Here is a 12727-nt window from a genome sequence, read left to right as displayed (position 1 = left end):
GATGTGGCAGGCTGTGTGAATGGAAGGGCAAAACCCATTTTCTGGCAAGACTCAAGGAATGGCAGAACCTCTGACATGGGCAGGTGAATTTGCAGACACCTGGAAGTCAAACACAAGCAGAGCAACCCAGAGGACCATGGTGAAGGTCTCTGGGGTAAGCCACAGAATAAATGTTGCCAGAGGGGTCTCCCATCTTTTTATGCAACATGTTGTTGTTCAGTTGCTAAGTCATATCCGACTCTGTGACCCCATGTACTGCATGCAGCACACCAGGCTTCCCTGTCCTTCACCATCTCCCTGAGCTTGCTCAAACTCATGTCCATTGAGTCAGCGATGCCATCCAACCATCTCATCCTCTGTTGTCCCTTTTCCTACTGCCCTCAATCTTTCCCAGCATCAGGGTCTTCCACTGAGTTGGCTCTTTGCATCAGGTGGCCAAACCACTGGAGCTTCAGTTGCAGCATCAGTCCTTCCAATGAATACTCATAGTTGATTTCCTATGGATTGATCCTTTCCTATGGTTTGATCCTTTACTATCCAAGGAACTCTCAAGAATCTTCTCCATAACCACAATTCAAAAGCATCAATTTCTTTGGCACTCAGCCTGCTTTATGGTCCAAACCTCACATCCATACATGACTACTGGAAAAACAATAGCTTTAACTAGATGGGATTTTGTCAGCAAAGTGATGTTTCTGCTTTTTAATACATTGTCTAGGTTTGTCATAGCTTTCCTTTCAAGGAGCAAGCGTCTTTTAATTCTGTGGCTGCAGTCATCATCCACAGTGATTTTAGAGACCAAGAAAATAAAATATGTCACTGTTTCCATTTTTTCCCATCTATTTGCCATGAAGTGATGGCACTGGATGCCATGATCTTAGTTTTTTTTGAATGTTGAGTTTTAAGTCGGCTTTTTTACTTTCCCGTTTCACTCTCATCAAGAGGCTCTTTAGTTCCTCTTCAATTTCTGCCATTAAGATAGTATCATCTGCATATTTGAGGTTGTTGCTATTTCTCCTAGCAATCTTGATTCAATCCAGTCCAGCATTTCACATGATGTACTCTGCACAGAAGTTAGATAAGCAGAGTGACAATATACAGCCTTGAGGTACTCCTTTCCCAATTCTGAACTAGTCTGTTGTTTCATGTCCAGTTCTAACTGTTGCTTTTTGACCAGCATACAAGTTTCTCAGGAGGGAGGTAAGGTGGTCTGGTATTTCCATTTCCTTGAGAATTTTCCACAGTTTGTTGTGATCCACAGTCAAAGGCTTTAGCATAGTTATGCACCATGCTGTCTTGTAAAACAACAGACTTCATACCTATAACCCTATTATTATATAACCCTATATATAACCTTCATATAACCCTTCATATAACCCTATTATTTTCTAGAGTTTAGGAAAAAATAATTTTAGAGCACCATTTAAAGTGTATATATATATATATATATACACACACATATATATATACATATATACCTGCTGCTCTGTGACAACCTAGAGGAGTGGTTTGGGGTGGGAGGTGAGTAGGAAGATCAAGAGGGAGGGAACATATGTGTATACCCATAGCTGATTCATGTTGATGTATTGCAAAAACCAATATAACATTGTAAAGCAATTATCCTTCAATTAAAAATAACTTTTAAAAATACGTGTGTGTGTGTGTGTGTGTGTGTGTGTGTGTGTCTACGGTGGTGGTTTAGTTGTTAAGTCATCTCCAATTAATGCGACCCTATGGACTGTAGCCTGCCAGGCTCCTCTGTCCATGGGATTTCCCAGGCAAGAATACTGGAGTGGTTTGCCATTTCCTTCTGTAGGGGATCTTCCTGACCCAGGAATCAAACTCAGATTTCCCACATGGCAGACTGGTCTCCTGCATTGCAGGGGATTCTGTTATTGCTGAGCCACCAGGGAAGATGTGTGTGTGTGTGTGTGTGAGAGAGAGAGAGAGAGAGAGAGAGAGTGTGTGTGCGTGTGTGTGTGTGTGTGCATGCGTATAGTTTAGTAATTATTGACCACCAAAACAATTTAGCTTGGCAGTATACAAGGACTGAAGCTAAGTCACTTCAGTCGTGTCCGACTCTATGTGACCCCATAGACGGCAGCCCAACAGGCTCCCCAGTCCCTGGGATTCTCCAGGCAAGAACACTGGAGTGGGTTGCCATTTCCTTCTCTAATATAAGGTCAAGCACTCACCAAATCATGCCTCGATTTGTGTGGAAGACATCTTTGTAACATGTCCAGATACAAAGTCCTTCTGCCACAGAGATCCCCAGGATACTGATCCAAAACAGCCTGGTAAATCCAGTGGTCTTCATCACTTAATTGGAAGTTTCTGGAAGCAACAAAAATATCACATGATATTATGATTATTGAGCAGTCAAAGGAGATTGAGGGACCTCAAACTGTTTAAGCTGTTAGAAAACAACGATTACATAAAATGAAGTCTGGAAAAAAATACATTAGCCAAATAAAATGTCTGCTCTATAAAAGGCTCTAAATTCTAACACATTGGGTTCTTTCATTATTTCATGTTGCCATGAGTTCCAGGCTTAATCTGAAGAAGTTTGACAATGAGACATCATATTTTTAAGATATTCTATCTTTCTTATAACAATATTTTAAAAAGCATGACAATGAATGAAATAAACAAACATTGGAAAATAAATTATTAAGCATATAGATTAAAAAGGAATTTTGCTAATTCAACAAAATTTCTATTTCTAGACTGGAGGAAAATACAAATGTAGACAAATGAACAATTACATAAAGGAAACTAAGGCCTGAGGAAGGGACATATTATGGTTTGATATTAAAAGTAAGTTTAAAATTCTCTTTTACTTTATCCCCTCAACTTTCTGCATTGTGGCGCTAAGACTAAATGTTGGTAGTAAAAAGATACCCAATGGCATTAGATTTCAAAGTGATAAAGAAATCATTTTCATAGGATCCCTACAAGTCACCTTCCCAATAACAAGGCCACTATGCTCCAAAACACTTTTAATTCAGAATTTTCCTAGGCTTTGTGTTCTACAGGAAGTATTAGCAAAGCCCTATGCAGAGTGAAAAGGCTACAGGATCAGCTTGAGCTGTAGACTGAATTAATGTCTGTTTATTATTTAGTTTATTTGCATGTCATTATTCTTATTTAATACTTTGGAATAATCAAATACAGATGCAATCAGAGTGAATATTATTAGCAACAAATATTTCTTTGATCTAAAATGAAGACTTACTATTGTTTATTTCTACCATGTCAATGTCTTCTACTTTAAAGCAATTTAAAGCATTTTTATAATATGTCCTCTATGCCCTTGTAAACTATTTGGAGATTTAAAACAATAAAAACTCTTTAAATCATTGATATTAATTGACATTTTACCATCCTCATTCAAGTTACTCAGTTTCTTAAGGTATTTTGTTATTCGGATAAGTAGTAAGAAAGAAACAAAATTATTTTTCAAAGAAGATACCTTCTCTAACAGCTCTGTAATAGGAAGAAAAAGTGGGTTGGAAATATTCCATTAGGAAGAAACAAAGTCTGCTGTTCTTCTGTATGACATAACAATCTATAGCAGATAAAGAATTCAAGATTTCACTCATTAAACAAATTAAGTGTTGGGTTCTCTCTGAATCGGTTATGCATATATAGACAACAATAAGGCATCCATAAATAAAGAATCTCAAATAGGAGTATTAAGCCTGGTAAAAAGCTTGCCTGGGTGTTTTTGGCATTTAAAACACCCTTGAGCTTCCATGATAGCTCAGTTGGTAAATAATCAGACTGCAGTGCAGGAGACCTCGGTTCTATTCCTGGGTAGGGAAGATCTGCTGGAGAAGGGATGGGCTACCCACTCCAATATTCTTGGGCTTCCCTTGCGGCTCAGCTGGTAAAGAATCCACCTGCAATGCAGGAGACCTGGGTTTGATCCCTGGGTTGGGAAGATCCCCTGGAGAAGGGAAATGCTACCCACTCCAGTATTCTGGCCTAGAGAATTCCATGGACTATATAGTCCATGGGGTCACAAAGAGTTGGACATGACTGGGCTGACTTTTACTTTCAAGTCTTCATGGACAGTATCTCAGGTCCTCTCTCAAGGAACTCATTTCGTTCATGATCCACGTAAATGCATTTAACAGCAGATGTAGCCACAGAAAGGGATTCCCAGGTGGCACAATGGTAGGGAATCCACTTGCCAGTGCAGGAGACACAAGAGATGTAGCTTTGATCCATGGGTTATGAAGCTCCCCTGGAGTAGCAAATGTCAACCCACTACAGTACTCTTGCCTGGAAAATTCCACAGACAGAGGAGCCTGGCAGGCTACAGTCCATGGGGTCGCAAAGAGTTGGACACAACTGAGCACACACACATGTAGCCACAGAAATTCTCTATTTCTATTTGGCAAGCAACCAGAAAAGGGAATAGATCCACAGTCCATTCTTCATTTATGCTTTTAAATTGTTTTTGTAATCAAAAGAACTTGAATACAGTTTGAATTTCCATCTATATTTGATTACAAATGTGGATGTGCAGGGATGTATGTGCTGGGGAGGAGGAAGAAACAGAACCTAGGTCTAGTAAGTTCTGTTTTTGTTTTGTTTTGTTTTATTTACTTATTTGTGCCAGGTCTTACTTGTGGCACACGGGATCTCCAGTCCTTGTTGCAGCATGTTGGATCTTTAATTGTGTGTGGTATCTAGTTCCTTGACCAGAGATAGAACCTGGGCCCCCTGCATTGGGAACCTGGAGTCTTAGCCACTGGAGCACCAGGGAAGTCCCAGTTCTCTTTTAAATTGTTATTTATCTACATAAAGACTGCTGATGAAGCTAGGCGCAGTCACCTTGATGAACTAGAATTCCCATCATCAAGATGCTGATAATTCACAGGTGTAAATTTCTCCTCTGGAGAATTGTCCTGGGCCAAATGGGAATAATCTCACCCAGGAGGCTACTCTCCCACCCACCTTTGAGAGCCAACCCCAAGCAATGATTGGCTGACATGGGGCACAGAAGACCAGTCCACTTGCTTCAAGATGAGACCAACTCTGTGATGCCATTTGTGCTCTGGAGTTTCACTATATGCGCAAACGGTAACCTGTTTCCACTGAGATATTCCGCACAGACATCTTCCCCTCCTTCATCCTGCTTCCCTTACCATCCTTTTCCTGAGAGCTTGGCCCAACAAACCACTCGTTCTTACAATCCCTGTCTCAGAACTGCTTCTACAGAACCTGACCTAAGATAATGTATGAGCAATCTTACCCATAATTGTCAAAAATAATTTAAATCCTTTGGTAAATGGAGAAGTACTTCTAAGCTAATTGCTTTGATGATTTCTCATACTGAATTGTGGTATAAGATTGTGGCTGTCCTCAAAGAGAAAGTGCAAATAGCAAACATTTACAAAAATGATTTTTAAATAAAAGCATGCATTAAGCAGTGTACATCGCTATAAAAAAATATAGCAGCAGAAGAATTTGTGGCACTCAGTGCATTTTTATACACTGCATAAATGTATTAATTAGGTGCCATTTTAGCAACATTAAAATCACATAAACATATGAAATGATAACATTAAAACGAGATATTTCAAACCAAGTATGCTATGAACAATGATCACATCCATTTGCTATTGATTTTAGAAACCTCACATCTCAACAGCTTTTTCCAATTACTACAGTTACACAAATTGTAAGTCATTTTTTTGGTACATGTAAGATAAAAATGAAAAACATGCTTATAAGAAATGATATATTTCAGTTCAGTTCAGTCACTCAGTCGTGTCTGACTCTTTGTGACCCCATGAACCACAACAAACCAGGCCTCCCTGTCCATCACCAACTCCTGGAGTCCACCCAAACTCATGTCCATTGAGTTGGTGATGCCATCCAACCATCTCATCCTCTGTCGTCCCCTTCTCCTCCTGCCCTCAATCTTTCCCAGCATCAGGATCTTTTCAAATGAGTCAGCTCTTCACATCAGGTGGCCAAAGTATTGGAGTTTCAGCTTCAGCATCGGTCCTTCCAATGAACACCAAGAACTGATCTCCTTTAGGAAGGACTGGTTGGATCTCCTTGCAGCCCAAGGGACTCTCAAGAGTCTTCTCCAACACCACAGTTCAAAGCATCAATTCTTTGGCCCTCGGCTTTCTTTATAGTCCAACTCTCACATCCGTACATGACCACTGGAAAAACCACAGCCTTGACTAGATGGACCTTTGTTAACAAAGTAATGTCTCTGCTTTTTAATATGCTGTCTAGGCTGGTCATAACTTTCCTTCCAAGGAGTAAGCGTCTTTTAATTTCATGGCTGCAATCACCATTTGCAGTGATTTTGGAGCCCAGAAAAATAAAGTCAGCCACTATTTCCACTGTTTCCCCATCTATTTGCAATCTATCTATAGTCCCCATGAAGTGATGAGACCAGATGCCATGGTCTTAGTCTTCTGAATGTTGAGCTTTAAGCCAACTTTTTCACTCTCCACTTTCACTTTCATCAAGAGGCTCTTTAGTTCTTCTTCACTTTCTGCCATTAGGGTGGTGTCATCTGCATATCTGAGGTTATTGATATTTCTCCTGGCAATCTTCATTCCAGCTGTGCTTCTTCCATCCCAGCATTTCTCATGATGTACTCTGCATATAAGTTAAATAAGCAGGGTGACAATATACAGCCTTGACGTACTCCTTTTCCTATTTGGAACCAGTCTGTTGTTCCATGTCCAGTCCTAACTGTTGCTTCCTGACCTGCATACAGGTTTCTCAAGAGGGAGGTCAGGTGGTCTGGTATTCCCATCTCTTTCAGAATTTTCCACAGTTTATTGTGATCCACACAGTCAAAGGCTTTGGTGTAGTCAATAAAGCAGAAATAGATGTTTTTCTGGAACTCTCGTGCTTTTTCCATGATCCAGTGGAAATGATATATAAATACTCACAATATTATTATTTTAGAGTATTTATAGCAGTTTCCAGAGCTGCTGGCTTAAATTTCAAAGCAAATATTCACATCAGCAATACTAATGACACCATCATACATATCCATTAGGATGCTGTTTGTGAAGGAGAAAACTCCCACCACCATATATATACTGAGTCTCCTTGATAATAAAAATTTAACAGGTATGTTCAAACATGATAACTTCTTCATAACAATTAACTAGCTATTTCCTACTTAGCATTTAAAATAAAATCAAATTTAATGTATCTGAATTTCTAAATTCAAATTTTCACATTCATCTTTTCTAGTCAAACCTTCATCTTTTCATTGTAGAAAAAAACCTGTATAAAATAGTTTAAGTATATGAAATAACTAAGGTTAGTTTTTACCTTCCAAAGTTATTATTTACTTTACCCGTTTTACAGGTGATTATGATGACAGAACTAGCTAAATTACACAGATACCAAAAAATATTCCAATCACTTTTTTACCTTTGAATTTGAAAAATGACTATAATTTAAAGAAAAATTTAAAGAAGACTTTAAAATTATCCTAAAATTTAGTACTTTTGAAAATACCTTTAGACAAAAGGTCTTTGGTAAGTTTCTGCAATTTCTTTCTTTTTTGTTTTTTTGTCCATCCAAATTTTCTAATTTAAAATGTTCCAGGAAATTTTACCCTGCATGAATGTGAGATATTTACTACTCAGTCCTTACCTTCCATCCCCTGCTTCCCAATATTGCTGCTACTGCTGCTGCTGCTAAGTCGCTTCAGTCGTGTCCGACTCTGTGCGACCCCATAGATGGCAGCCCACCAGCCCCCGCTGTCCCTGGGATTCTCCAGGCAAGAACACTGGAGTGAGTTGCCATTTCCTTCTCCAGTGCATGACAGTGAAAAGTGAAAGTGAAGTTGCTCAGTCGAGTCTGGTTAGGATTTTTTATAATGACTCAAACAGGTAGAATTAGGGGGACAGTTGGCTTTGGTCTGGTTGAATGCTCACAGCCCTGTTGTCCTCTGTTCTGAATTACCTGTTTTCTCATGTTTACATAAAAAATCCTAACCAGACTCACAATTATTAACTACCAGTTTTCTTCATAGTCATGTTTCAATCACTTCCCAGGGTTGTGGTTCCATCATGTCTAAAGACATTTAGAAGTGTGGGGACAGCCAAGATGGCAAGCAAGGACGTAAGACAACAGGAGAAACAAGTCTCTGAAACTAAAGATTGTGTCTTCAAACTGCCTGAAAGCTGTCTTAAATTTTCTCAGGGTAAAGGAGGCTTTCCAGAAAACTGGTAATTAGTGCCTCCTGAAGCTAACTGGTGCGGTTACCAGCATCTGATGACTGCCTTGATTGGCAAGTGATCACAGTGAGTCTAGCCTAAAGAAAAACTCTTATCTCTTCAAGTGTAATGTTGTCAGGAGAGTGAGCCACTGGTGGAAGAATGTGGATAAAAGATGGCTCAGACACAATCTGCTTGTTTGGCTGCATTGAGTCTGACTCTCTAGAAAATACAACTTGACAACACTTTTCAAAGTTGTCTTTCCAAGTCAAAACCCTTCCAATACTGAAACTAATCAGCCTAGCTCCTGAAACTGTCTCCCTAGCTACTCACAACTCCATCCCAGGCCTATTGTCCAAATACCAATCTACTCCATCCCAGGCCTATTGTCCAAATACCAATCTATCTTTGATTTTCTGCCTGGTTTACAAAGGGCTCTCTGACCTCAGACTCATTTCTGACCAACAGAATCTGCTCCTTGGATTTTGTTTGGGTGTGTACATTGTCTTCCAGGAGATCTATTGCCACTTAGCAGTCCTCTCCCTCCAGGCTCCCCAAGCTCTGCTCAGTTTACCTTCTCAGACAGTCAGAATAAAGTAGGCTCTTGGGAATATGATCAAAATCCAGTGAATTGAAAAATCAACAAGCAAAAAAGTGACCTATAAGGTAAAGCCAGAACTTGCACCAGCATCCAAACCACTTTCTTCTGAGGGGTGATAGGAAAGAAATATGACAGAGTTCCAAAAGTGATGGCTCCAGAATTTCTTACAGGAGGGTTTAGGAATGGAAATCTGGTCAAGAGGCTAAGAGATTTATTTGGAAGCTGCAAGTGCTATTTTCATAACAAGCATTCTGCTTTTACTTAGATACTTTTTAAAAGTAGTTTGCATCGAAAACTGAAATTTTTAACCTAGAATGTGTATATTTTTTGGAGGTGGAGTAGCTGGAATAGTGGCAATACACCTAAATCATCTTTGTCCTTACATCTATTCACCACTAGTTTTAAGAGGAAGTAGGATTCCCAGTGGAAATCTGGAAATAATATCAAGACAAAGCAGCTTGTTAAAAGTAAAACATAATGGCTCAACCATCCCATATGCAAAGTTTTAAAGAATTATAGTCATCACAAGACCAGTAAGAAAAAGAAAATTGTAGCAGACCTTGCCTCTATCTTTGCTTCTGCTCACCAGAATCCTGATTTTATTCAAGATTTATCTTCTTCCATAATCCCTACCCACACACCCACTTCAGGAAAAGTGAGCCCCATTCCAGACTCGGGAGTGAATCTTGATTGATCTTAAGCCATTCACAATCAACCATTCTCAGGCTCTCTGTTCTTGACAGTGCTTGATATAATCATGGACAAATGTCCCAATTCTGGCCACTGAAATGGGAGGAGAAGTCTTCTGGGGCAAAGGTTTCCTGGCTCTTCAGACAAGACACAAGGAAGAGGTCTCTTTCTGCTTGAGTGTGGCAGTGTGGAACTGCTCTAGTTATCTGACAGAAGGTCATCTATCTATCCCGCCAGAGGGCAAGGCAAGACAATGCAGGAAACTAGGCCTCACTGTGCTTAGACTTCTCTACCTCTGGGCTTCAAGTGAAATAAGAAATAGCCTTATTGTTTATGTTACTTTCACTTGGGTTGAATATTCTCTGCTTTTAGCCAATGATATCCTATTTGATAGTTCATATAATGGAAGAAAAATGACCTTTTTAAATGTAACATCCTAATATTGCTTTGGAAGGCAAGTATCAATACTATTAAGATTACAGTGATTCAAGGGATGCAGAACAAGTGTGTCCAGTAACCAGCACCAACAGGGACACTGCTTAGCTGACTGAGAATAGACCAGTTCAGTTCAGTTCAGTTTAGTCACTCAGTCGTGTACGCCTCTTTGCGACCCCATGAACTGCAGCACACCAGGCTTCCTTGTCCATCACCAACTCCCAGAGTCCATCCAAACCCATGTCCATTGAGTTGGTGATGCCATCCAACCATCTCATCCTCTGTCGTCCCCTTCTCCTCCTGCCCCCAATCCCTCCCAGCATCAGGGTCTTTTCCAATGAGTCAGCTCTTCGCATCAGGTGGCCAAAGTATTGGAGTTTCAGCTTCAAAATCAGTCCTACCAATGAACACCCAGGACTGATCTCCTTTAGGAAGGACTGGTTGGATCTCCTTGCAGTCCAAGGGACTCTCAAGAGTCTTCTCCAACACCACAGTTCAAAAGCATCAATTCTTTGGCCCTCAGCTTTCTTTATAGTCCAACTCTCACATCCATACATGACCACTGGAAAAACCATAGCCTTGACTAGACAGACCTTTGTTGACAAAGTAATGTCTCTGCTTTTTAATATGCTGTCTAGGTTGGTCATAACTTTCCTTCCAAGGAGTAAGCATCTTTTAATTTCATGGCTGCAATCACCATCTGCAGTGATTTTGGAGCCCAGAAAAATAAAGTCATCCACTGTTTCCCCATCTATTTGCCATGAAGTGATGGGGTCGCACAGAGTCGGACACAACTGAAATGACTTAGCAGCAGCAGCAGCAGCAGACGAGACCAGATGCCATGATCTTAGTTTTCCGAATGTTGAGCTTTAAGCCAACTTTTTCACTCTCCACTTTCACTTTCATCAAGAGGCTATTTAGTTCTTCTTCACTTTCTGCCATAAGGGTGGTGTCATCTGCATATCTGACCAGTGTTCAACACCAAAGGCCATTTTTAAGACAAAAAAACAAAACAAGCTCAAACTCAAGTGAACAGAATTGGTAAAGACAAGATCACCCACAAACGTATTATTTAATTTTTTTAAAAAAGTCTTATTGAGCCAAAATCTGCTTTCATGTTACCGTTTTATTCTTCACTTTTGAGAGACAATGATATTTTTAGATGCAATAAAGTTGAAGTGAATAAAATTATTTTATATTTATATTATTACTCAATTTTCCAGGTTCAAAAGCAAGAATAATAGAATTGGACTACTTCTTTGGGATGGGATGAGGAAAAATTTAATTAATGATTATGAGGCCTTCTGAAATTTTATTTGTCACATAAAACTTTTATAATATCACCTCAAACCAACTACCAGTAGTCATTAAGAATTATAAGACTGGAATAGAAGAATGATGGTTCTTTTTCTCAATTTATTACTTTTTAGACATTAGCAATGCTCATAGTTTCTTACATTACTGGTTATCCATAGTCTCAGTTCTAATGATATGGTTCCCTCAAAGGGTTATATTTATCCACAGGCGGACTTCAAGGAAGTAGGAAAAACTTGTTATTAACAGTTGGTTTGATATATTAAATAGACATTATAATTCCTCTCATATCAAAATTTGGCAACCCTGTCCATTGAAATTTTAATCCTGTCTTTGCCTATAACTGCACAGGTTTTATTATTTTAATAACAAATTCTATCTGTATCATCCAGGTTAAAAAATAGCATAGACCAATTGTCTTGGACACAAATCTGTCAAGCTGATATGTTTCCATTTTCTTCAATCTGATTTACTCAAGATTAATTTGATTTCATATAGTGAAGAACAAAAACCTCTCATAAATGACTCTCACTCCATCCTGTAAAAGCCTGATTTTTCAGTTTTCTGAAGTATCAAAAATGTAGCCTCATGCACCATTATACTGTATAGCTTCTATGTGAAGCAATTATATCAAGAAGGCAGTTGTGGGCTACCGTGATACTAACAATAAAGACTTCTGAACTAGAAATTTATTACCACTAGTCTTGTACTTTCCAAAAAGACATTTAAATGAACATAACATATACGTCAATACACAGACTAAGTTATTAATTAAGCAAAAGCAAAAATCTAAGACTAGTTTTGGGGATGTCCTTGAGAAATTGGACCTATTTTTCCCCTTGATAAAATGTATTTCACTGAAGTCAAGAGAATTTAAACTTCATTTTATTCCTACAGCAAACCCAGAATAGGTTGAGCAATCACCAAATGTGACTCTTAGTCTAAGAACACAAAGTAAATCTTTTCAACAATGTATTTATTTTAGGAGAAAGCTATGAAATACATATGACAAAAAATAAAAATCTCAGTTTGCAATTATTACCTCTCCAGGAGAAACATAAATTCCCAGGTAAGGCTGGACCATCCGTGTTGGAATACGCCAAGAGAAAATGGGAGTTGCAGTAACCGTGGATATTGCTTGAGGGGGTCACGTAACCAGTGTGACTAAGTGAGTACGTTAGTGTTCAAATAATAATACTCTTGTTTCTGAGCACTTCTCTCCTCATTAACCACCCTTAAAATACAGTCAGAAATGTAGAACCTGAGACTGGACATGCCCAGGCACTGAAACTTTCCAAAAGATCTGAGACTACATTCTCAGAGAAAAATGCCACCTGCTAATTAAAGCTCTGGTTTTCCAGGTGGCTCCACGGGTAAAGAATCCACCTGCCAGTGCAGGAGATGCAGGTTTAATACCTGGGTCAGAAGATCCCCTGGAGAAGAAAATGACAACCCATTCCGGTATTCTCGG

General features: G+C 39.2%; 1 protein-coding gene across 9 annotated transcripts in view; it reads right to left on the bottom strand.

Annotated features, from left to right (window-relative positions):
* The window catches only part of CCDC148 (coiled-coil domain containing 148), a 297891-nt gene that overhangs the window by 164842 nt on the left and 120322 nt on the right, over window positions 1-12727 (bottom strand). For all 9 annotated transcript variants that reach the window (XM_059878265.1, XM_059878253.1, XM_059878256.1 and 6 more), the window contains one exon: window positions 2196-2334. In XM_059878265.1, the coding sequence (XP_059734248.1) occupies window positions 2196-2334 (139 nt within the window). The remainder of the gene's footprint in view (window positions 1-2195; window positions 2335-12727) is intronic.

The sequence above is a fragment of the Bos taurus genome, chromosome 2, assembly GCF_002263795.3.
Source record: "Bos taurus isolate L1 Dominette 01449 registration number 42190680 breed Hereford chromosome 2, ARS-UCD2.0, whole genome shotgun sequence".
Lineage (NCBI taxonomy): Eukaryota > Metazoa > Chordata > Mammalia > Artiodactyla > Bovidae > Bos > Bos taurus.
This window is presented reverse-complemented; position numbering and strand designations above follow the sequence as displayed.